Genomic DNA, 26,856 nt, shown 5'->3' on the forward strand with positions numbered 1-26,856 from the left:
TACCCTGCCAGAGGCACATATCTGTTAGCTCTTTGGAAGAGTGAAATGAAAATATCTTGAATTAAGTACATGTGCCTGTGATGGCTAGTTTTATAGTTACCTTGCCTCGGCCACAAGACATAGGTGGCCAAGGACAAGCACTACTCTGAATGTTTCTGTGAAGGTATATTTTGCATAAGACTAACATTTGAATCAGCACACTTCAGTGAAGCAGATTGTCCTCCCTCATGTGCATGGACCTCATGCAATCAGTTGTTGGTCTTAAGGGAAAATTGATAGAGGTCCCCTGGTAAAGGGGATTCTGCATTTCAGCTACACACACAAACACACACACACACACACAATCTCCACATCTATATCTCTGTATATATATCTTCCCAGGGAGACATGAAACAATGACAGGTGTAGAAAATATGGATGGCTTCTTGGCATCTACTGTTTTCCTGAAGTACCAGATGATAACATAATGAAGTCTGTCAAGGGAATGCTGTGACCTTCCAGATGACACCTGGCATGTGTTGCACAGGAGCTCAAGGTATCATGTACACTACTGTTATGGTTTGGATCTTAAATGTCACTCAAACACTCGTGTGTGGCATTTTTGGCAACCAGGATGTGGTGCTACTGGAAGGTAGCGGAATCTTTAGACAGTGGGGCCTCTTGGAAGAAAGGGGATATTGGGACTCTGTCTTTTCCCTCTCTCTCTACTTTTTGGCTGCCAGGAAATGAGCAGCTTCTTCCACTGTGTGATTCCTGCCATGATGTTCTGCCTACCCACAGGTCCAAAGACAACAGGGCCAAGCAACCACGGACGAAAACCTCTAATACACTGAGCCAAAATAAATCTTTCCTCCTTTTAAGTTGAATTTCTCAGATATTTTGTCATAATGAGGGAAAGCTGACTAACTCAATTAGGCATCCTGGATGGGAGGATGGGAGGGGTTTGTGGCACTCACCTCGTTTCCTCCAACAGTTAAAGAGCCTCAGAATGTGGTCCCTTGAAGGAATGGGAAAGGAGATGGAAACCATTATTTTGAGTCAAAGCTAGGGTGATTCCTGTAGAGAGGTCTTCAAGGGCTATAGAGGCATAGCACAAGTGGTAGACCACCTGCTTACCAAGTACAAGGCCCTGAGTTAAAACCCAGTACCACCAAAAACATTAGTGCCTTCAAAAACACTAACGTGGATGTCAGGCAATGTGTCAGGACTCAAAAGACTGTGAGTAAACCAGTCTTGAGAGCTGAGGTGGGAAGGAGCTATGGGGTTTCTGAGGCTGGCCTTTTGTTCTTAGATCTCTTTAGTGTGGAGGCAGGAGCTTGTAGAAGCATTGTGTTAGTCAGAACCCTCCAGAAAATCACAACCTATAGTACATATTCTGGAGGATTCTGAATTAGTGTAGTGACTGTGCATACACCTGTCAATGTCTCTATCTCTGTCTCTCTCTCCATATATGATATATGGAGGTATACATATGGATATATTTATATATATAAACACATGCATGTATATTTGGTACCTAACAAAGATTTGACCAAAAATTCCAATAAAATATTTACTGAATTACAGTTGCCCTCATTCAAAAATCTCCCTTTATGAGTTATTTAATTACTGTATTATATTATAAATCTTCAAAGTTTAAGACATTGCATGCATTTATTATAGTCAATACAGAATTTTGAACTAAAATTCACAATATTATATTTAGACATGCCAGGAAATTTATAATATTTAGAAAATGAACCAAAATAGAAGCCATTAAACTCCTCTGAAGGCAGAGCAGTCCCTTAGTCATGATTTCACTGATACCACTGATACACACAAGTGAAGAGAAGCTTATCCTTTCAATTTTTCCTCATTGACTTGATAATATCATCAGGACCACATGAAAGTGAGGTCTCAAAGATAAGGAAGTCAGAAAAGCATTTGTATAAATATACCTTTTCCCATGATTACCATTTGCAAATGAGCAAAACAGGTGAGATGTGAATTACAGTCATCTGTTTGCCCCTGCACTTCCTCTGCGACTCTGAGCCTTCCTCCGCCCCCTTTGTCTATGGAGAGGCAAGTTTGCCAAAGAAGAGAATCAGATTGGTAGTGATGTCCTTTATCAAGAACAGGAAGGGATGATCTGCCACAAACCGATCTCGGATGGGAAGTCTCTTTACAGCAACACTTTCCCCGGTGGCTGCGGCTGCCTCAGTGCCCTCTTCATTGACATCCACATAAGACTTGTGGATGACCTTTGATAAATAAAGGCCTTTATCTGGTGACATTCCAGAGAGATTGGCTTTGGTCTGACTGAAGATATCTGTCATCCCTAGGGATTTCAGCAGGGAATTTAGCTCGTACTTGACTTCAAGTTTGAATCGGGGGATACGCACTTCCACGTCTCTTTCCATCAGTTTAGAAGAGCTGGTCCACTCCTGAAATGTCCTCAGATTCAGCCGCTTCTCTATCTGAGAGGCAAAGCACAGATGAGCACTCAATGAACAAACATGCAACCTTTGCATTAAATGTGTTTGTTTTCAAATTCTCAATGTGAATTGCTCATTTTCATCATTTTCTTTTCTACCTTTAAAACATGTCATTAAGGGCAGAACAGATTCTACTTGGAAGCGAGAGGGGGTGGGGGGAAAAGGAGAGGGTGGGGGTAGGGGGGAGAAATGGCCCAAACAATGTATGTATGCACATATGAATAAATGAATTTAAAAAAAAAAGAAAATTCTGCTGAGAGTGGAACAAGGATAGGGTAACTTTATGTAATTAAAATGCACAAAAGAAAAAAAAAACATGTCACATCCTACATATCTGGAAAAAAATTTTTGTATTTAGCTACAGCTTCCCATCTCTATTTACTTCTCATCTATATTTCATCACTAAACTATTCAATGTGCATTCTTGATTTCCTTAGCACTTAGGCTTTACCCAACTTATTGTCTGTGAAGTCACTGCATGCCTGTTTCCTGGACAAATCTACAGATTTCTTCTCGGTCCTCTCACCTAAAACATTTACTCCTATGCCAGATGCCCTTGTTCCACTCTTAATGTATTTAATCCCCCATGCCCGTCATTCTCTCTGTTATGTTGCTCCTGGAGCCGACCTTGGGGTGCTTGTCCTGCATTTATGCCCCTACCTAGCATTTTAGCTCCCACACCTATGCTCAGGCTTCCCAAAGCAGCCTCAGCAACCCTGACTTCTCATTCTCTATCCACGTTCATTACTTTTTGTCAACCCTTACAACATCCTCCTTGGGCATTTGATTCCCTCTAGCCAGCCCTCCCCACGGCACCAAGCCACCATGCTGTATTGATCCTATCATTCTAATCCCAAAGTTTAAAACTTCTCATCCCTTTCCTACCCTAACAATATGAAATCCTATATAAGAGAAAGGTGGTTTTTCTTCTAAACCATCTTTTTTCCTTTTCTTCCCTAGTCCAAATTACCATGACCTCATGACACAAACCTATATGGTTGCCTCACACCTCTAAGGCACTTCCAGGTGTTCGTTGCTCTGTCAGGAGCAGCAGGGTTCATCTTCTACTTACCTGGTGAGGTTCAGGTTAAGAGTATCTTCTAGGAAACCTTCACTGATTTATACCATTTGTACTTACATAGGACTTTCTTCAGAGCTTAAACTACTCCAAACTTCCATATAACTCCAAACAGCTTGCACCCCAGCTGGCCACAGGCACACTGGGGCTAGATCCCCTCTTACTTGGCAACACCTGTAAGCACACCTGTTCCCATGGTCACAGCTGTGCTTCTCTTACTGTGACTCCTTCTGGATTGGTGCCCAGATCACTTAATCCAAACACATACAGCCCAGCCCAGCTCCTTCAGGAAGCTTTCTCCACCCTTTCCTCCCCACCTGTGCAACATTGCTTTTACCTAAACCCAACACTCCCTGGCTTAGAAACCAGCTCACTTAAAACTCCCAACTAGGGCCATCCCATGGCATGTGAGCCAGCGTCTGCCAGTTCCCCAAGGCTCAGCTCTTCTCCTACGAAATCGTCATTCTACAAACTATCAGGAGGTCCCGGCTTTGACTGCAACCAGGGAGAAAGGAATGGACCTCAACTCCTGCCACCACTAGGACCCCTTCTTCATGATTGTGGCACTAATTTCCCTCCACAAAACTATGATACTAAAAATGATTAGCCTGGTGCATGCTGCAATTCTAGCTACTTAGGAGGCAGAGATCAGAAGGATCATGGTTCAAGGTCAACCTGAGCAAAAGAGTTGCCAAGACCCCATCTCAACCAGTAAGCTGGACATGGTGCCACATGCCTGTTGTCTGAGCTACTCCTGAGGAATAGGTAGGAGGATCATGGTCCAAGGCCTTCCCCAGACAAAAATGCAAGAGCCTATCTGAAAAAGATTGAAGTAAAAAAGAACTGGAGACATGAATCAAGAGGTAGAGCGTCTCCCTAGCAAGTGTGAAGCCCTGAGTTCAAACGCCAGTACCCCCCAAAAAAATTATTAACCCATGAAAGTGTACTCCAACTGTGTCAGAAACACTGCCCCTCAGAGTAACATGGTGTAAACAGACTTCTGTGGACCAGGAAGCCAATCACCATTATAATTTCATTATTATAAAAAGACATCTTCCAGGTGTCAAAGGACCAATATGTGTATTTGTACAATATGGCACTTCTATCTCTCTGTGCCTTTTTATTTCAGGGATAACCTGTGTACCTAAATACATTGCCCTGCACTCAGGTATCACATTCCCTTCCTTTTACAGCTCCTAGGACAAAACCGCTACTCCAGACCATGAACCAGTGATGGTATGGGACACACAGAGTGAGTGTGCAAGAGTGTCTGTGTGTGTGTCTCTGTGTACATGTATGTGTGTCTGTGTGTGTGTGTCTGTGTATGTGTGCGTGTCTGTGTGTGTCTGTGTGTACATGTATGTGTGTCTGTGTGTGTGTCTGTGTATATGTGTGTGTGTCTCTGTGTGTGTCTGTGTGTGCACGTGCACACATGTCGGCTTTCTCAAGATTTTTACCTGGTCTAGATTCTCTGTGCCTACTGGAAGAAGAATAATCATGTTTAGTTTCTTGTTAACATAGGGCAGCTCAAGAACTTGCATCTGCGGCTTCTTGATTGAGCCCAATTTGAATATTCCAGCTTGATACATCATTTCCACCATTACAGTTTTACCCTATTAAAAGAAAAGATTATTAATTGGACATCACAGTTGTGTATGAGTGGATATGTGTGTATATTGATTTCTTATATAACATGAATATCTGTATTAGCACTCTAAAGACAGGGATAAAATGTAAACTACAAAATATATCCTTTTATTTATTTCCCTTTCTACAGGATACCAATTTTTGTTTTAAAACAAGCCAGAAACTACATAATATAAATGTGTGATTTGACAAAGCCAGAATTTCTAGCAAAAACTGGTTTATGTATGAAAATAAGATGATTTTATTTTTAATCCAATTAGAGACTACTAGAGAAAATAACTACCACAGATGAGAAGAATGAGAAGAATGTACAAAGAAGAGACTTCTCTGCCAAGGGAGTTCAGTGTCCAAAGGCTGTAGCTACATGCTGTGTGAGAAAGGTTGCTGTCAATAAGAGAAACACAAAAACTCATTGAAAACACAATTTAAGGGTCCACAGCAACCTTGAGCAACATTTTCACTAAATCTTTCTAAACTGTCCTTAAATGACTATTGCATTCCCCAAAATTTTTCTGAAGTCTAAAAATCAAATACTTACCACACTTAGTTGAAAGGGGGCTTTCACTGTCTCTCTTTCCTGGAATTTATTTTGCCATTGTCCTTTAAAATATATGGCACTCACCAGGACCATTACAGAGGAAGGGTCAATTGTGCCCTTTCCAAAGAGGTTTGTGACTTTTCCTTGTATTGAAACAAAACAAAAAAAAGATAATTACATCTGGATTTGAACTTACTGATAATAAACTAATCAATAGTCACAGGAAATTCATATCCATTTTTTCAAAGTAACCGTAACTTTGAGATGCCAGAAGAACTCCATCCCTGGTCATAGAGTCCTCCCTATCAAGGAAGGACACAAATGCTTTGTGTAACAAATGTAACAAATGCTTTGTTATTTCTAGTCAGAAGGTAACATCTGGGGAGTAACTAGTAGATGAGTGGGGAACCAATTTATCATTGTACACCTAGCTATATTCAGTGCATTATTATCCATTACTTCTTTTAGAAAATCCTTAAATATTTCTTGTGGATTATCTTTACTATTTATCAGGCTTTATACTTACAGCACCTCACTATACCCAAATAAGTTAAGCATTAAAAATATTCACTCATCCCTTCAATGTACTAGAATTAGTGCATCACAAATTCACTATAACACCTAAAGTGAAGGCTCATTTTAAAAATCAAGAATTTATATAACAATACCAAAGGTTGCTTGCTTTGTAAATAAACTGAACACTCAGTCATCTTGGTGCATTTTAGTAAAGAGCAATTTACCAAATCTTTTTTACAATGTAATCTACCATACCGTATGATACATAGGGATATCTGTACCATCAGATTCTACGCTTGATGAAGACTTTAATTTTCATTAAACTTCTGGCTAACACAGTAACTAGCAAGTGATAAAAATAATCTTAACATAAGCGATCAAAATACACTTCTGAATGAATAGATAAATACATGAATGCATAACAAACTAACATTATTATTCTAAACAAATCCACAGCATTCAGATCCCTCATGCACACTGTCCAACCATGTTAAAAAATCTCTAAGTGATTTGCATGTGTCAAGCACTGTTCTAGGTACATGGCAGTAAATTGAGGCTACCACTCTAAACTAAACAGACAAAAAGCTCTAATGTCAGGAAGTTAACATCTCAATTGTGGGCTTTTTCAGGTAACCTTAGGTAAAGCCTCGGGCTCTTTCTCAACACGGGTTTCCAAGCAGCCACTCCCCGTAGCTCAGATTTGGCACATGAGATAAAACATATTTTTTGCAATATTGGCTAAGTAAATCAGAGTATTTTAACAATTGATAAACTTTTACAAGATTTTCTAACAATAAAAAGAATTGAGCACATACACATTTTAATCTGATCAGGCATTACTAAGCTTGAATAAGATCTATCAGTCATCAATAAAGGAGCTACTATTGAGAATTCATCACCATTAGGTGATATAATGTGATGCACTTAAGAAAGCATGGTGCTCTCTTAAGAAGCATTTATTTTATACTATTGACATGCTATCCATACATGCTTGTAGCTCTAACAGTAGTTTGATATTACTTGATCCTAATTTTAATTGATTATTTAATAAATTCAATTCCTTCACATATCAGGGAAAATGACAGCCTACCTTCCAAGACTTCAGAAACTAATGATACGATGATGAGTTTTTAGTACAACCACACAGACAGGGGCCATTTCACATGGTAATCTGACTGCTTATCTCCAATGGAACATACTCTAAGGACAAAACAAACTGCGAAAGAATCTTAAACTACTAAGCGCTTCACTTAGCCTTACCATTAGTTTTACTTTTAACCCAAGCATTAATAGTTTTCCTTGTTTCTTCTGTAGACTGTTCAAAATCAACACTTTGCAGCCTGGCTTGGTACAGTTTCTCAGAACACCTTAAATATCGCTGTAAAAGAAAGGACAATTGAAGAACACAGGGATAGAGTAAAGAAAACAGCTTACAGCTCAATGTATTAAAAAATCCTAACAGACAAAAAGTTCATATATAGAAGTGTGAATGCAGTCAAAATCCATCTTTGCTTATTTTTAATAAAATTAATAAATTTAACAAAAATCTAAAATCTTTCCCCAAAAAAGTTCAGATACATTTGCCTGTTACTTCTGTCATATCATTGCTTTTCTTAGTTCTAAAATGTTCAAAATGACAGATTGCAATACAGTGAGAACATTTTCATTCTTCAAAGCAAAGAAAGGAGCACTGGTCTCATGTTATAAACAAGAAAACTGGTAACCAATATCATTATAATCTCTCTGTAGTCTTAATTCTCCGCACCCCCCCCCCAGGGACTTTCTTAGGTGGTCATGGATAATTTCATGGAAAGAGTGATTTCTTGTTGTAATCCTCTTGCAATGTTCATGTCAATCATTCACTGTAGATTGGTCCCAGGGAGCTGAGGAGAGACTTGAAACTCCAAGTTCCTTAAAGTTGAATAAAAGCTCGAGCTGATATGAAAGTGATCGTTGTTCTCAACATCTTTGTCTGAGATGACCCACTTTCACCTCTGAAAGTATCTTTATATTCTAATAAACTATACTCTTTCTTACTCAAAAAAAAGAAAAAAGAAAGGTAATCAGAGTAGTTAAGCAACTTGCTTATTTGTCCAAGATCTAATAGAAAGTCTTCTGTGGTACATAAAATAATGCCTATTGTATACTAAGTATACCGACTGGCACACAGCACTCAATAAAACTATATATTGCAATGCTATTGGAAAAAGGCGTAAATAGTGTTTGTATTTGGGAACTAGAAATAATTTAGTCTAATTCTTTTATCTGAAAGATTGGAGAAGTGAATTGCCTGATGTCATGTGCCTAGATTGAAGCAGAACTCAGATCTTTTGGCTCCTAATCCAACGTACTTTCAACTGTCCCTTGATACTCTGCCACTGAAGGCCTTTGGAGAAGGTATGAGGAGAGATGTATTTCATCTTTCTTCCGGTCCCTAGGGTAATTCTTACATACTTTATTTTGTGCTTCATATCTGATTTTGGCTCTTGGAAAGCTTCAAGGGTTTTTAGAAGTAAAGAATTTTTATGCAGTATTTCACAACTCTGAAGGAGAGTCTTGGTAAAACCATTTCTCTGAAACTCTAAGTCAGCTAAAATTCAAAAGACAAATGCCATGTAACTCTCATCACTGTTGATTGATCTTATAGTATGAAATTCAGAGGGTGCCAGATATGCTTACCTGGTGGAATGCCATTGCCTTGGTCCCATAGAGTCTGTTAGCAATGCTGAGGGTATAATTAGAGTGTGGTTGGTTGATTTGAGAGAGCAGGACTCCAAAGTCTGAATGCATCCTCCCAGCTTGGCTGCACTAACACCAGTAAACAAACAGTGATATATTAAATGGCTTTAGAGGGTCGAAAATAACGTGAAAACAGAATCTAGAGAGCAAGATGTTTGCCTTTGAATAAAAGGACAGTAAATGCAAAGAGCTGAAAGTTTAAAGCATTTTTTTCTCTAGATGTCCTTTAGTACAATAATTTTACTACTCTGTGACTTTGTTTCCAGATGGTGTGCAGAATTGCATGCATTTATTTTGTCCTTACTAGTCTAATTCAAAGTTTTCATGAACAAAAAGGTCTTAGTGGGGTATTCAGGGCAATAAGGTTGACAGTCTCTACAAGAGGCCCAGAACAGTTTGAGTACAGATGGCAATGAATCAGTTAATGAAGTCTGTGGGAGTTTATTGCCATTGTTTTATCATTATTATCATTTTGGTAAACTCTATTATCTGTATTTATTATCAAGAGGAGACCTAGGGAGGCACAGCCAGATCATTAAGGGTCAAAGAGGGCATTCTGTCACTCCAGCCCGGGCTAGGATTTCTTCATGCTCTCGTGTTAAAGAGCACTTGACAGCTCAGCAATGACATGATCATACCTGAGATGAGTCCTTCAATTCTGGTTTTAAGAACTCTGCAATATGGTTATAGTGAAGCACCTAGGAAAGGAAAAAGAGATCAACTGACATCAAAAGTGATACATGGTCTATGAAAGGTGAGAGCAAGAAGTATTTATTTTTCCAATTTACATCAAGACCAAAATAGTGATGGCTAACACCTATTAATGTCATGTGTCAAGTCCTGAATTAAATCTTTACACATTTTCTTTAACTCACCTAACAAATTTATGAGTAGATAATTTTATTCCCATGATGCTAGGGAAATTGAGCTCTAAAAGACCAAGTGCCGTGACCTGGACCATTTTTGTCAGGCTCTGCGTGCTGAGCTCTTAGTCATTGGTCTCTTCTGTCGCTTTTCTATTCTTCTGCCGTTAACTAGGGCGGTTAATATCTGGGGCCAGGGAGGACATTGCGTGGTTTTGGAGCACTAACAATAATAAGAAAAGCAAATATCTTAAGAGTTACTAAGTTTTATTCTTCTAGAAGTTGTACAGCCATAAAAATATATAGAATGGAAAAAACAATTAATGTTAGTCTGTGTAACCCGAAAAGTCACACTTCTTCCCCAAATTTCAGTTTCCCCATCTGTAAAATGAGGATACATAACACAGAGTTGTTGTGAAGAAATGTAATAATGAATATTTTTTAAAACTTGGTAACTTCTAAAATGTCATTAAATCTTATTATAAGTTTAAACTCCTATAGGGCAAAAATGGTACCATGCATATATTCTCTATCAAATTTAAATCACTGAAAGTAGGAACTCTAAAAGTGATCCACAGAGATTTATTTGTGATATCATGATGTAAGGAAGAGACTGTGTATTGCATTATTTGCATTACAATCTATCATATTATTTAAACCATTTTCCCTTCTTAAAAAATGTGATTTGCTCAAAAGTGTTTCTTTCTTCCACAAAATGGTAGTTTTCTTTTTATGAAGATGGGTGTGATTTGGCAGACCAGATAGGGCACTTGGAAGACTTCCAGGATTTGGGGAGTAGCTATGCCATTCCTTACCTTTTTAACTTGCTCTGCGCTGTTTCCTCTGGCACCGAGGAGGATCATACTGAGAGCATAAAGAAGACTCAGTGGAGAAAAGAAGATGTTATCTCCTACATTGTTACAGCTCAGCTCTTTGAACACATCAAAGCAAAATTCAGTGTTTGCCGTGCTCAGGGAGCCCATTTTTATACCTGAGAATAGAAAGAGATGAGATCTCAGAGTATCACTTAATAAATCTAGAGTTCAATTACTGCATTTCATGAATTTCAGTGTCACACTATTTCGTGAAAAATTATATACACTTGTCACAGTTTCTTAGAAATTGGTAAATATTTAGTGGAGGGATTCACCACAGTTTTAGATACTAATGAATAGGTGATTGACTCTTCCTTCAACTCAATAGGACAAGACTTTCTCACTGTCACTTGTATACATTTAAGAATGACCTGTGATTGTTCTGGAGCAAAAGAGCAGAAAAATTAGGTCTTTATATAATTACTTTTCACACGGTAAGATTCTTCACATCCTGGAATTTGTACACAAAAATGCTTGAGCTACCTAAGTTCAGACAAAGAAGCCTACTATGCCACCCATCTTCACAGCCTCAGACGCGGGGAGCACCCTGCTGGTCATTCATCCACAAACAAGAAGGAAGCTTAGGTAAAATTGTCGACACATTTTTTATCTTTTGTGAGACCTCATTAGCTGCACCCTTCCAAGAAAGTATGGCAATTCTAATTGTAGGTCATGTCACAAGAGAATGGTCAAAGCCCTCACCCCTGGTTGACAGCCACATCGTCAGAGAAAATTGAGAAATGGAAGAGGAAAATCTGAGAGAAGAAAAGATGATGCTGGATATGTGTTATCTTAGGATAAAAGCATATTGAAGGAAGAGTTTATTCCATTCAGTCTCAGAAACATTTATTGAGCACCAATATTGTAGAGTTGTACGTAGAAAAATGATCAAGAGTACTTCTGTCCTTATGAAGTATTCATTCCCCAGAAACCTTAATGCCATCAAGTTCTTCCTTGTTTTGACTTCCAGGGGTCCAGTCTCTCTTGGTTCTCAGCCTACCTCTTGGGCTACTCCTTCCCAATCTCACGTGCAGGACCTTTATCCATTGCCAATGTTAGGGTTTAGATCTTGAGTCTCTGCCTCTACTACATTTAGATTCATACCCCCAAGATCTCACCCAACCTCCTCCCTTAAGTGTCACCAATACACTGTTAGCTCCTTGTTATGATCTAAATATGAAATGCCCCATACATCTCATATCTTGGATGCTTGATCCCCAGCTGGTTCTACTATTTTGGGAGGGTCAAGAAACTTCAAGAGGTAGGGCCTGGCCCCTTTCTATATCTATTCTGTCTACTTCCCAGCCACCATAATGTGAACTGTTCCATTATTCCTTCCCTTCCCCACCATATTAGACAGAATCCTCTGAAATGAGACCCAAAATAAGTCCTTTCCTTCCTTTAAGTGTGTTTTCTCAGATGTTTGGTCACAGCAACAGTAAAACTGATTAACACACTACTGAATTTATGCAGCTGAGGTCTAATCAATATTTCAGTTTTAAAACAAATTTTTGGTTCCCTAATTCCTCTCTCTACTTTGCTCCCCCACAACATTCCTCACCTCTAAATGGTTGTTTCATTTTTCAACTTTTTTAGTTAAAAATTTTTGTATTATCCCTTAATATTTTCTCATTTTCATTCACATTTAGTATATGAAAACATTCAGCTTTCTCAAACTTCAAAAATACTATCTTTCCACTGCTTATGCTTTCCAGTTTTATCACCCGAGTCAAAGCTACCATCCTCCCTCCCCTGGAATATTGAAACAGTCTTCTCACTCAGCTGACTACTTCAGTCTGTATTCTCCGCCTTGATGTTTTCTACTGAAGTTAGAATAGAACTAACTTTTAGAATCTAAAAAGATCAAGTAGTGTGGTTTTGATTTGTATTTCCTTCTCACTCCTGTTAGAACACTACCAACAACAAATATTGGCGAGGATGCAGGGAAAAAGGAACCCTCTTACGCTGCTGGTGGGAATGCAAGCTAGTACAATCACTATGGAGAAGAATATGGAGGCTTCTTAAAAAACTAAACATAGATCTGCCATATGATCCAGCAATACCTCTCCTAGGGATCTACCCAAAGGGATGTGACTCAAGTTATTACAAAGGCACCTGCACACCCATGTTTATTGCAGCACTATTTACAATAGCCAAGTTATGGAAACAGCCAAGATGCCCCACTACTGACGAATGGATTAAGAAAATGTAGTATTTATACACAACAGAATTTTACTCAGGCACAAAGAATAATGAAATTTTGTCATTCACAAGTAAATGGATAGAACTAAAGAATATCATCTTAAGCAAAGTTAGCCAGGCTCAGAAGGCCAAAAATTGTATGTTCTCCTTCATATGTGGATTATAGACCTAAAACAAATGCAGTAATATTATTGGACATGGGTCACACGCTAAGGGAGAACACACACAGGAGGATAGGGAAAGGGAGGGAAACCTGAAACTTGAATGTGCTTGATGTGCTCACTGTAGAGGAGGGAATAAAATAATCTTAAACTGAGAGAGGCCACTATGGGAAGGTGACCGGGAAGTAGTGAAGAGGTCTGGTAGAGACGAACCAATGTTTGTTGCAATATACAAATGCAGGGAAGCAACGCTAGGAATCTCTCTGTATAGCTATCTTTATCACAAACTAGTAAAAATGCTATGTCTTTCTTATTATCGCTTATGTTTTCTATTCAACAAAATCTGAGAAAAGGAAAGAACAGGTTCTGCCTAGAAGCAGGGTGGGGGGCTAGGGGGACATGTGACCCAAATAATGTATGTACATGTAAGTAAACACAAAAATGATAAAAATAAAAGAAATAAAAATAAATAAAATAAAATCTATCTTAAAAAAAAAAGAGATCAGGTAGTTCTTATGTTCTTCTCTACTCAAAGACTTCAGTGGGTTCCCCTTCTCTCAAAGGAGTCAAAGTCCTCACCAGGACAAATAAGACTCTCTAATCCTGCCTTGCTGCCTCTCTGACCTTACCTCCTACAACTCTCCCACCAGCTCACTCTGCGTTAGCCACCTCAACTCTTTCCATTCCTTCAACATGACAAATATGTTTACCTCAGGGTCTTCACACTTTCTGTCCATCTTCTGGAATGTTCCCAAAGGTACTCAAATGGCTCACTCTAGCATTTTATTAACTTTTCTGTTCAGGTAACATCGCATTAATAAAGCTTTCCCCAGACCGTTGCATTGGAATGCTCAGTCCACATCCCTCCATCCCATTGCCTTAGCTTATTTTCTTCCTAGCACATCTCACTACTGAGCTCACTGCACACGCATTTATTGTCTGATCCCCTCCCTCTAGAGTACCACCTTCCTTACAGGAAGGGCTTTGTTTTATTTTTATACTTTATTCTGTCCCTGGCCATAGAGTAACTGCTCAATTAACATCTATGAAAGAAATAAAGGAGGAAATTTCTAACTGATCAATACAATGACATGCAGAAGTGCACAGAATACCACGCAAGCATAGAGGAGGGACACTGAGCCAACCTGAGAGCTACAGCTAGACTTCCTGAAGATGAGGTTCCCTGCTGCTTCTTCGAGAATGAAATAAGAGTCATTCAGGAACATGCATGCAGGAAAAGAATTCCTGACTGAAGGAATAGTATGAACAGAGACTCAAACACCTGGAAGAAAATTTTCATACTACAAAAGTGTGAAATAGGAAGCCAAAAGTAGTGGGAAGTAGAGCTGGCGATAGGCAGGACTGTGTCCTTTGAAGCCTTGCAGGTCCACTGAGAAGCCAGACAACCCCCCAGATAATAGCTCACCACCTAGTCCAGAGTTCTTACCATCTCCATGATCTGAACTGATTTTGTCTGATTTTCTGCCCAGTGGTGTCCCTCCCTCCTACTCTTGGATTGCTCTCTTGGCCACCATCAGAATTCTCTCCAGGATCACCTCATTGAACACATCTTTTCTCTTTTTAAGGACCTTCAAATTCTCCCCAGGCGGCATATTTTTCCAAACTTGTTTTTTGCCCACCATTCAGTCCTTCCCTTGTTCTGTGCTCAGAGAACTTCTGCTTTGATGAAGATTTTAGGTAGTCATGTGCTCAGAGAAAGCTCCACCCCCCTCTGCCCCAGAAACAAGCCTTGAGTGGCCCAAACTAGTTGATGTTTCTGTATCTCATGTCAGTGACTGGTTAAGGACTCAGAAAATGTCATAATTCTTTTTCTTTTTCTCCTCTTTTCTTTTTATGGAACTAGGGTTTGAACTCAGGACTTCTTGCTTGCTAGATGACACTCTGACACTCCTCTAGTCCATTTTGCTCTGGTTATTTTTGGAAATGGAGCATCACAAACTATTTGCCCAGACTGGCCTTGAACTGTGATCATCCCAAGTAGCTAGGATTACAGACCTGGCCACCAATGCCTGCCTACGTCATAATTTTTTGTAATAAGACAGGAGGAGATGTTACTGGAGGGCTTCTGGAAATGTGCTCAGCACTTTTATTATTCTGTTGTTTTTGTTTGCCCATCAAATAAGAAGAGACCTTTCAGAGTTGTGCCATCTACATGTGACTACAATTACAGTAGCTATGTTGTAACCATGAGGTAAGCAGCCAAAGAAGATACCGAATGTCAGAAGAGATGGTAAAATTAGAGTCCTGATGACACACCATTCAGTGGGTAGATTAACAACCCTGGATCTGCCCTACCTTGGGATTTTTTTGTCACGTCAGATGAAAGCTTTTTTCTTATTATTTAAATTAGCCATTTTAGTTTAGTCTTCTGTGACTTACAGTTAAAAACATCCCAACAGACTTTAAAAAGTTCTTTATATATCCTTACCCACTAAAGTCAATTAGCCCACTTATCCCACACTTTTCTAGTGTGGCTACATCTTTTCTCTTGCTTAGTTCCCCCAATGATCAGAAAATATTTCAGTCTTTTACCTCTTATCTTATTTGCCCTCTTTTAAATCCCAGTCTAGGACTATATGCTCTAGGACATTATTCCAAAATACCAATACTCATTCTGACCTGTGTACATTTATGACAGTTTCTAACTTTTCTTGTTTCCAGTCAGTGCATCCCTGAGCTGGGCTCACTGGAGGTGTGTTCCCAGGGGTGTGACCTTGTTTGTCACTGGTTCAGGCATGTAAGGCATGCTTCTCACCAACACAGTGCTTTGTGGCCTGACTGTCAAGCAGAGGGAAAGGAACATGGTCTCACACCTGGGAGAGGGAGGAGAGCATGTGGCTGGCTCATCCTCTTTCAGACAGAGAACGACCAAGAGGAAATGTGTCATTTGTGGACTTTCAAAATAATGACCCATGCGTTTTTATGGTAAAGACTGATCATATATCCCTGCAATTTTTGGTTGCCCTAAAGATATCACTAACTGGTGCGCACTCCACTTGTCAGACCACCCAGCACAGTATAATAGGGCCCAGCAGCTATATTAGACCAAGTCTGGGTTATAATTTTCTTTTCTCTCAATGTTTCTATAAAGATACAACAGAGACTTTTGCTAATCTTCTTTCACTAAAATACAAACCTAAAATCCTGACTTTAGCAGGATGCTGTCTTTCAAGTTACTTTTTCTACAACTCACTGTATGTTTAATAATAGCAATGTAATGGAAAACCCTTTTTTTTTTTTAACCAACTTTAATAATGAAAGCTCACCTAATAATGAAGGATTTCCAAGCTGGGTGCTGTTCATAGTCTGTTATTCATCACAGTGAATGGAATCAGCTGGTGGAGTTGTGTTCTGGGATGCAATTTCAGATTTACAAGTAAATGTAGATTATTCTTAATTTATATTATGGTATTGCTTTTAAATGGTCTGCTCACATATAGTTATGGGACTGTGGTTATAGGCATCTAACAAAAGATTTTGGAATTTGTTACTAGGCCACTTATTTTGTGTCCAGTACTTTTATTACTGTCATTTTGTTTGTTTCTTCCTTTGTATAGACAGTTAAAATAATCACATTCCTCAATTTTTGGCACAAGTCATCAATGGACCTTTCTCTTCTTTGCTTATTGCCTTCAACCTAATTCATTCTCTTTCCCCTTTGTCCCCATAGACAACAGTTTTAATTTATTTAAAACATATCCTTATATTCACATGAAAATATCAATTTTGTTATTTTATGCACTTCTTTGTGGGACTGAGGTTTAAACTCAGGGCTTCACACTTGCAAAGCAAATGTGCTTGAGCCATACCTCCAGTTCATTCTGCTCTGGTTAACTTTAGAGATGAGGTCTCATGAACTATTTGCTTGGACTGACTTTGAACCATGATCTTCTCAATCTCAGCTTCCCAAGTAGATAAGATTACAGGTGTGAACCACTAGCACCCAGCCACTTTTTAATTTTCATAAATGAGTTTCTGTTGAGTGGTTTATTTTCCACTAAGTGCTATATTTTTAAGATTCTTTGTGCTCTTGTTGTTGTTGGCAGTGCTGGGGATTGAACCCACGTCTTTACATGCTAGGCAAGTACTCTGTCACTGAACTATATCCCTAGCCCTTATCCACACTACTGGGGGAGCATAATGAGTTCTATCTACCTGCTGCATTCTTGGCCTTTGACCATATTTTTGTCTATCCATTCCCTAAGGACAGACACCCAAATGGTCTCCCATATCACACCATCAAAACAGTACTGTGCTGAATAATCTCATACACAGCCGCGTACATGCCTGTGTGGAGATTTCTTTGCCAAGAAAATGACCAAATCACAGGGTCACATGTAGAGCAAGCACTACCTGCACGTTTTTCAGAATTTTAAGTCTTATATAATGAGCCACCTTTCTATCGTACTACAGAGGAGGCCTCAAAGCCTTAAGGGAGGGTCCACATGCTGCAAGTTCAGGATTTGAATGGGGGTCTGTCTCTTCTGAAACCTATGCTCCTACCACTTGCAGCCATATACAATTTAGATGAACTGTTGAGATAAGATTATTTGATTTTATTGCATCTGCTTGACATCCATGTTTATTAAGGATAGTGTCTTACTAAAAAAAAGATTTGTAAATTTTGTCCAAGATGTAATTTGATAGTTATCAGTTAGTAAATATGGTATTATTTGCCTTACCACACAGATCTTACAATTCTTCAGAAATGCAGTTCACAGCACAAAGAAAGAATACTTTAAGTTCAGGTCTTTCTAAAGAATTATTAGAAGCCAGGCACAGTTGCTTATGCCTACAATCTTAGCTACTAGGGGGTATCTCAGGCCAACTCTGCCAATGAAAATAAAAATTGGGAGAGCCCTATCTCAATGGAGATAAAAAGCTAGTTATTGTGGCACATCCATCATCCCAGCTATGGCGGGAAGTATAAAATAGGAGGGTCATAGGCCAAGCTACTCTGAGAAAAAAGCAAGATCCTAGCTCCAAAATAACCAGAGCAAAAAGGGCTGCAGCCAGGCGCCAGTGGCTCACACTTATAATCCTAGCTACTCAAGAGGCACAGATCAGGAGGATTGTGGTTCGAAGCTAACCCGGGCAAATAGCTCGCACGAACCTATCTTGGAAAAAACCCATCACAAAAAGCACTAATGAAGTGGTTCAGTAGGCCCTGAGTTCAAGCTCCAGTACTGGGGAAAAAGGGCTGGAGTTGTGGCTCAAATCGTAGAGTGTCTATCAAGCAAGTCTGAAGCCATGAGTTCAAACCTCAGTACAGTAAAAACAAAAAACAGCGATTGGAAATGTATAGTTAGAATTATAATTCACGAGCATTTGGCAGGTTTATTGGCAGCACAGAGTTTTAACTATGTCATAAGCTACTGAAGATATTTACTGTCTCCGTTTATTTTCCAAAATCCTACTTTCTAGCTGTTAGCCAAATTCTTTTACAAAAGAGTTTCTATGTTCAACTTATATCCAGCTGATTTTATGCAGTACCCTTTATTGAAAATTCCCTCTACATCTGGGCAGTTGTCTTTGCACATGCAAAGAAATGTGTGAATTTGGAATTACAGACTTGTGTTCACCAAATACAATGGTGTTCATCAATACATTGAACATTCCTTGAGGAGAGGGAAAAGGTAGCTCTCATCATCAGTGTCTTCACATTTGCCCAGAAATCAATCAACGTTAGAGAAATCTACTTTCCAACTATTTTACAATTCCTAAACTACTGCATATTGCCTGGTCAGTTTCAGGAAAGAGGAACCCATACAAGAAAGATGTCCCAAGGCACACCAACTCAAATATGTATGGAACCCAGAGAAGATCCCACACAGGGGTGAGGGAAAGTTGAAAGTGTTCTAGAAGTAGAACAGCTTCAAACTGAATTCCCAAAGAGTGAAAAACTTGTAGGAAACTTCCTTTCCATCTACTTCTTAGAGTTAAAAAAAAAAAAATGTCTACCAAAAAAATGTGACATGTTTTCTGGATACTGTTAATAAGAGAGAGGGAGAGAAAGAAAAATCTCTCAGGCTGTAGCCCTTCTAGCTTAAAGCGAAGGGGGAGCCCTGAAGAGACAAGTCTATTCAGGCAATGTGAGCAGAGGAACATGATTCAGAAGGGAAATCTGACACTGCAAGGTCCCACTCACTGTGACTGAGACACTGGCTTCACACAACTGGAGCACTGACTGGGTGGGTTCTCACCCATTCACAGAATACTTCTCTTATGACAACTTGTCTAGTGCCCACCTCCCTCCATTATCCTCGCTGTCTGTCCATCAAACATAAATTCCACATTTCCAGGTTCATTCCTGCAGAGAAATTTCAGAGCACTCACCTCATCACACAAACATAAACCGTAACACTTTATGCCCATATGCAAGAATACAAACATTATTTAAGAGACAAATCTTAAAGCAGTAAGAAAAAAATTGTGAGCCAGTAAAATAAAGAAATTCTTTCCAACACATAGGGATTAATATGCCCATTTCAGTCGAGTTAAGATCTTCTAAAGAGCTGAGAAATGCTTCATTCATCATACAGAGGATACAGTCATGCATGACTAGCTGTTTTCAATAAGCATTACTAGTGAGTAAGTAGAAAATATCAACAGAGTTTCTTTGTTAAATAAATCAGATATGTGAAATCAAGTGAGCCTGCCTTAAAGCTTTTGAAATGCACATTGTTAGTGACATTCAAACCTATTAATGGATTCACCAAGGAGTCAGCAGAATACCCTGCTTACTTAAATAAAAGCTACCCCCTCACTTGGCTCATTACACACCTGTCCAAATGGCATATTTTACTTTTATTTGTTCCCCTCTGACAACACACTCCACTGACATAATAATGTACAGAAATATTTCTCTTTACCTTTGCTGCTTCCTGGTGGTGATGTGAACAGTTTGTCAGGTTAGACTGAAGCTGTGTCCCTCAAAAGGAAATATAAGCCTTCACTTTTTTGCCCCTCCCTGTGTGTCCTTAGTGATTCAGCTCTCCATCTCCTGGGCAGAGAGTACAGCCCTAAGAAGGAAGTCCTTCCTAAGGCCATCACAGCCACGGTCAGTGCTTCCCAGTGCTTCACTCACTTATCTTTCACTAATGAGAAGTAAGGACAAGCCTGGCCTCTAGTCAAAAACAGCTTGCTGTCTTTCTAAAGAGAATAGCGTCAACACATCAAGTTGGCAGTGCCAGCCAGATTCAAAATCCCACGGACTTCTAGTGTCAGTATACATGACAGGAAGGTACTCATCAGGAAAAATTCCAGTTGGGACAGATGCTTCCTGGCCTGAGGCACACTTATCCCAGCATCTTCTGGGTTCTTCTGCACGGAGCATGCATTTTTATGTGGAGCTTCAGCAATCTTCTGGCAGGTAAATCCTGTCCCATAAAAAGAGCAGAGTGTGTTCAAGTAGGATTTATTCTGCGGTTTCTGTTTAAAAGCTTGGTAGGAGCAACAAGTCACCACTACCTACAATGAGTTCTAAGGCTGACATGTAATTCAGAGGTGGGAAAGAAAAAACTAGAGATTAGAAGTAGGCATGAGAGCTGGAGACAGGACATGGGGTGCCACAACCAGAATCAGAATAAGAAGTCCTTATGGGTTTCCCAAAGGCTGGTCTTATCATGCCACACAGCCCAACTTCCCCAAGATGGTACCCCTGCCAATCAAAGTTTGGAAGTCAGAATGCTCTGTGTTTGTGGTAGGAGAAAGTGTTTTATGGCCCTGATTTTTGTTTCATTATCAGTATGCAATATGTCAGTAACAAATCTACCAGACACAAGGTCCAGAAAACTTGGATCTAAAATTACGGTCCTAATTCCCATTGGGTCTATAAGGTTCTCACAAAAATAATTTTACACAACCGATCATAACCGAACTAAAAGTATCCCTTATCTTCTAGACTCTTTCTACTCAGAGCACATGTCTTCCAACATGAGCCAACTTCCACTGGAGGCTGCCAGTGGACTCTTGTCCACTGTTACAGCTGATTCTCCACCTCTTGATTCTGTTTTCATCTCTCTTGAGATCTTGTAAGAAAAGGATTGAGTTTCTTAGCTATCTATGAATTAGGCTCATTAAAGAATGTCTTTTTATGCTCTACTTCTAGATTGTATCCCTGTTATTTTCCCTATTAGAGAAGAAGTGCTGGTTTCTGATTTTTTTTCTTCCAGGTGGAAGGATGTCCACTCATACAACACTCTTTGCCTCTCTTCACCCTATTATTCATTCCTCTTTCTCCAGGCTGTTAACCTGGATTTCTTAAAAGGAGAGTCATAGGTAAAGTCTCACAAAAAGTAGTTTATTGGGGGAGTGATCACAGGGAATAGAAGTAGAAGAGAAAGAGACATGGAGCAGGAATGTACTACAGTGCTTGCTGTTGAGCTGGCCTCTGGTATCTGTTCTCTCAGACATTTGGAGAAACCTTACAAAAAGTATCTCAGAGCTGTCCATCCAGAGGAAAAATAGCAGACACTGCTTGTTAGGAGAGTGCAAATGTGGGTTGCATGCTGTGAATGCCAGGTGTACAGGTCCCATACCCAAGCATCAGAAAAATAATCCTAGCCACTTGGTAGACTAAGACCAGGAAGACTGCAGCTTCAGGCCAACTGGGGGAAAAAGTTTGTGAGACCCATCTCAAAGCAGAAAAACTTGTTGTGGTGGCCACTCCTGTCATCCCAGCTATGGTAGAAAGAATAAAATTAGACGACTGTTGTCCAGGCAGGGCTGGGGAAAAAGCAAGACTCTATCTCTAAAATAACTGGAGCAAAATGGACTGGAGGTGGAGCTCAAGTGGTAGAGTGCCTTCCCGGCAAGCACAAAATCTTAAATTCAAATCCCAGAACCACCAGAAAAAAGAAAAGCCTTGAAGCTCCAAGAAAGACATGAGGGAAGAACTGTCAAGGTATGAAGCCTTCAAAGAACTGGTGACCTCAGCAGCTGCTACATTAAGAGGTAGGGTGACAGAACCTGAAGGAGCCCACTAGAGGTATTAGCACATCTAGCTCATGACATAACCTGTTGGTTGTTTTGGTGGGGAAGAGCACACTTCCACTATCTTTTTGTGGGCACCAAGTGTCAAAGAAGGTGCACGTTCTCATCTATTCCTCCTGCCCTTGATTTTCCCAGTGCAGAGCCCATGTTAAGATGTCAGTAATCCTTGTGAGTAGCTCGTACACCTGTCTAGTTCTGAGGGTCAGAACCAGAAAAACCCATTGTTGGAGCCAACAATTCACATGCCTAGTTTGAATTTTTTGAACTATCTTTTTTAATTGTTTAACTTATTCACATACATTAATTCTATGAAATAATAGACTTCATTGTGACGTTATACATTCATATAGTGTACATTGATCAGATCCACTCCCATTACCCTCTCTTATCCCCACTCCCACCCTCCACTGGACCCCTTCTTCTTCCCAAATAGTCCCCCCTCTACTTTCATGCCTTTTGAGACAGGGTCTCGCTATGTATTCCAGGCTGACTTGAACTTGCAATCCACCAACCTCAGCCTCCCCAGTGCTGGGATTATAGACATGCACCACCCCGGTTCAACCTATCTTTAATGTAGTTCATATTATTCTTGGTCTTTCTCTCAGTTTTCTCTAGGACACAGTAAGGTGAGAGGGATTCTGGGGACCTCACAATCTGGAACAGTTAGCATGAACTGGACAGCCAAGTGTGGAGTTGCCTTCTGCCTCAGCTTCTCTTTTTTCTTGGGCAGGGCACCAGTTGCACTACCTGTAACTAGAGGTCCTTGTCAGAAGTTAAAGAAGTAGGATTTTAAGGAAGAACCTGGAGGCAAGCAGGAGGTACAAGGGATCTTAGCAGACACCCCTTCGGTGGTATGCTATGGATAACACCTGGGCTACAGTGTCAGGGAAGAATACACCCCTCTTCAGAGCTCAGCAACAAGGTGAGGCTGTGGTGTAATGATGTTAGAGAAAGCAAAGTTGAAGAATTTTTGTTAAGGGTGACATCACCCTCTTCTGACAGGAGAAAACAATGGATAACATGTATTTACTCCCTCCTCTGCCTTCCCAAAGAAATAAGGTCACTGGAGAAGCTGATCCAAGACTCCCTCTGTGGTTTCAGTGGAATTAAATGAAGCATAAGTGGGGGTACAAAAAGGAGAAGCAAAAAGATTTACTGTAGAACTGAGAGATTTAGGCAGGATTTCTTTTAAGTATGTATCCCAAACATTGTGCAGGATATGTGCTTTTGCAAAAGTATTAATTGTCTGAAATTCAAATTTTACTGCATATAATGTATCTTGTCTAGAAACCTCACTTTGTTATTTTCTTGAAAGACTATAATAAATATTTACATTTAAGACATTTTTTGAACCAGACATGGAATTTAAGGACTATAAATCAACTCAATTTCAATGTTAAGCTGGATCCTAAATTTACATTCTACAGGGAAGAAACAAGTGACCATAAGTGCTGTAAGAAAGAAAGGAAAGTTCATGGGAAAAAGCCACCCAAACAGATGTAAAAGGGAAAAACACAAAATAGCTGAAAGAACTAACTTGACACTAAATGAGACAGCCTTCCCAAACAGCAGGGTAGAGAAGGATGGATATAAATGTTTAAATAAATCTGTACATATGAGATTTAGAAGTTTTGCTTAGATTGTTACTTCTCTTGGAGAGAGGACCAGATTTTGCTAAATGTCTGACATTTAGTAAACAATGGCCATTTGTCAAACTAAACTGATCATCTTTTTGTTGGGAAGAGGAGGGTGCATTTAAGATTTAGGATAACAATTTGGAGAACTGAAGAAAGGAATGATGAAATATACAGAAGAGACTTCCTCAATGACTACAATGGAGGTGAGTGCCACACTTAAGTAGTAATTTAAATGAGAATTGTAGGCTAGCCAGTGCATTTTCTATGATTTGCCAAGTCCCCATTTCTCATTGTTCCCAGACACTTGGAATGTGACCCCACAACCAAGCTCTGCTTTTTGCAAAACTTTGACCATTTTGCAAAATAAAATATTTTCAAAAACAAGAAGGAAAGAAAGAAAAAGACTTTTCCAATAAGACACTGTAACTCTTACTTTCCCATGCATAAAACAATTCTCAAAGAAACCAAGAATGTAAAAACCAAGATTTTTTAAAACAATACCCTGAGCACTTTCCATTTAGTCAGACTAGCACTTAACAAAGACCTAAATATGAAAAGAAAAAGAAACATAGAAAGTGTGTGAGGAAAGTCCCAAAAAAAAATAAAAAATCATTATCAACAATGCTACTGGTTTTGTTTTCCAAGTGGTAGAGAGAAACTTTCAACTATAATGAGCTCTTCCAAGCACTAGAAGGGTAGAGGCTTCAAACCTTGCATGGGCCTTGTTACTTTCATCTACACACTTGGAACATTTTTCTCAGGTAAGTCAAGAGGAATCCACAACTCGAAACATAAACTAAGAAAGAACTAGCCTTGTAAAAAAATACCCTATAAAACTCATCAACAGACACTAATAGAAAATAAAAAAGCCACAACTGGGAGAAGATATTCACCATTGTAGATATAGAAAGGTATTTCAGTATAGAATACACATCTACAACTCAGAAAGTTAAAGATAAATAGGCAAAATACCTGCACCAGCACTCAAGAGTATATGAATGGCCAAAAGCACACATCAAAATGCTTTACCATCATTAATCATTAGAGTGGTGTGAATTTACAACACAGATATACCACATGAGTAAGAACCATTGACTATACCAACTTGACAAGCATATGGAACAACCAGAACCCTCTTACAAGGCCCAGTCACTTTGGAAAACTGCTAGATTCTTTCTAAAAGTTGAATAATTTACCCTGTGACTTAGCAATTCCTGTAAAATATTTATCCAAGACAAAAGGAAACTGGTGTAGGTAAATTTCAAAAGCATTATGCCAAGTGAAAGACATCAGGTACAAAAAAAGTACATCTTAACAAAACTAGTATTATGGTAACAAACCTCAGAAAAGTTGTGATGTCTTGGGGAAGACTAGGAAAAGGTAAAAAGAAACTCCTGGAACAATAGAAATGCTTCATGACTCATGGATTACATGTGTTCATGCATTGGTGAAAACTGATTTAAGTGACTGATTTGAGCATTTTACTATATTACACATTATACATCACTAATAGCATTTTATTTTGAATTAAATTTTTTGTTTGAAATAACTGTAGATTCATTCAGATGAATTCATTTTTGTGAATTCATTCTTATCCTGTGTACCCTTTAGCCAGTTTCTCACTGTGGTAACATCATTCAAAGCTACAGCACAATGTCTCAACCAAGATATTGACCTTCATACTGGCCTTGAAAGTCAAGATACAAAATATTTCCATCACCTCAAGGGTTCCTCATGCAACCTTTTCATAGCTACACCCATTCCACCCTGCCCGCATTCTTAAACTCTGACATTCACTAATCTGTTCTCTGTTTTTATAATTTTGCAATTTGAATAATGTCAAACAAATGAAATTGTACAGAATGTAATCTTTGGGGTTAGGCATTATTTTCACTCATCATAATTCCCTAGAGATTCATCAGGTTTTGCATTTTTCTATAGTTTCTTCCTTTTTATTTCTGAATAGCACCCCATGATATGGATATACACAGTATGGTTAGCCTCTCTCTGATTGAAGGATTTCTGGGTTGTTTACGGTTTGTGAATATTACACATGAAGCCAGGTCATATGGTTACTTGCATTTTCTTAAAGAAATTATCAAGTGCTTTTTCAAGAGTAGATGTACCATTTTGTATTCTGCCAGCAATGAGTGAATCACCCAGTTTTCATTCTCAGCAGCATTCAGAATTGTCATTAATTTTATTTTAGTTCTTTTGATGGATGGATACCTAGTTCGAATTTCTCTAATGGATAACAAGTCTTTCCATGCACTTACTGATTTGTTGTTTGTGTATCTTCTTGCTGAAAGGTCTCTTTCATGTGTTTAAACATTTTCTTTTCTAATTTTATTTTTTGTTTTGCAATGTTGAGTTTTGAGAAGTCTTTCTAAATTCTAGTAACCAGTCCTTTCTTGGATACGTTGTATTTTATTCTTCTACATAAGGTCATCTACAGAGTAAAAGGTTTTAATTTTGATGAGATCCAGTTTATCAATATTTTTCTTCTATGGCTAAATATTCTTTGCCTAGTCTAGATCCCAAAGATTTTTATTCTATCTCTTTTCTAAAAGTTTTATAGTTTTACATTTACATTTAAATGTGGTCCATTTCTAGTTAATTTTGTGTAAGACATGAGGTTTATGTTGAGTTTTGGCTGGACTGTTGGTTTGTTTTTCAATGGATTCCAATTTCTCTAGCCATGTTTCTTAAAAAGGCTGTCCTCCCCCAGCAAATTGCTTTTGCGCCTTTGGTTAAAAAAAAAATCTGCTGAGCATGTAGTGTGTGTCTGTCTGGGGTTTCTATTTCATTTCATTGGTCTTTGTGACTATTCCTCTGCCAATACCACACAGTCTTGACTATTGCACCTGTTGAGTAAGTCTTGAAACAGGTGTTTTCCACTTTATTTTACCTTTACAAAATAATTATTTAAAAAACATGTCCAAGTGGTATTAGGCTTAGTTATTTTTATTTATACTATAATATAATAGCTATATTATTATATCAATTATATTTATCATATTGTATTATATTATGTTACATTATATTACATCACATCACATCATATTATATTATATTATATTATAATTAATAGTTTTTCATGCAGAATTTACA

The 26,856-nt window shown here is 38.8% G+C and overlaps 1 protein-coding gene across 7 annotated transcripts in view; it reads right to left on the bottom strand.

Annotated features, from left to right (window-relative positions):
- Positions 1-1,634: 1,634 nt before the first annotated feature.
- The window catches only part of Serpinb11 (serpin family B member 11), a 36,802-nt gene continuing 11,580 nt past the window's right edge, over positions 1,635-26,856 (bottom strand). For 5 of the 7 annotated variants that reach the window (XM_020174698.2, XM_074069672.1, XM_074069671.1 and 2 more), the window contains 7 exons: positions 10,671-10,846; positions 9,631-9,690; positions 8,933-9,061; positions 7,514-7,631; positions 5,738-5,880; positions 5,010-5,165; positions 1,635-2,456 (listed from right to left, as the gene is read on the bottom strand). In XM_020174698.2, the coding sequence (XP_020030287.2) occupies positions 2,052-2,456; positions 5,010-5,165; positions 5,738-5,880; positions 7,514-7,631; positions 8,933-9,061; positions 9,631-9,690; positions 10,671-10,838 (1,179 nt within the window). In that variant the 5' untranslated portion in view covers positions 10,839-10,846 and the 3' untranslated portion in view covers positions 1,635-2,051. Of the gene's footprint in view, positions 2,457-5,009; positions 5,166-5,737; positions 5,881-7,513; positions 7,632-8,932; positions 9,062-9,630; positions 9,691-10,670; positions 10,847-16,380; positions 16,466-19,986; positions 20,321-26,856 lie in introns of those variants that run through there. The other 2 variants (XM_074069670.1, XM_020174699.2) reach the window with 2 other exon arrangements.

This window comes from Castor canadensis, chromosome 4 (assembly GCF_047511655.1).
Source record: "Castor canadensis chromosome 4, mCasCan1.hap1v2, whole genome shotgun sequence".
NCBI lineage: Eukaryota > Metazoa > Chordata > Mammalia > Rodentia > Castoridae > Castor > Castor canadensis.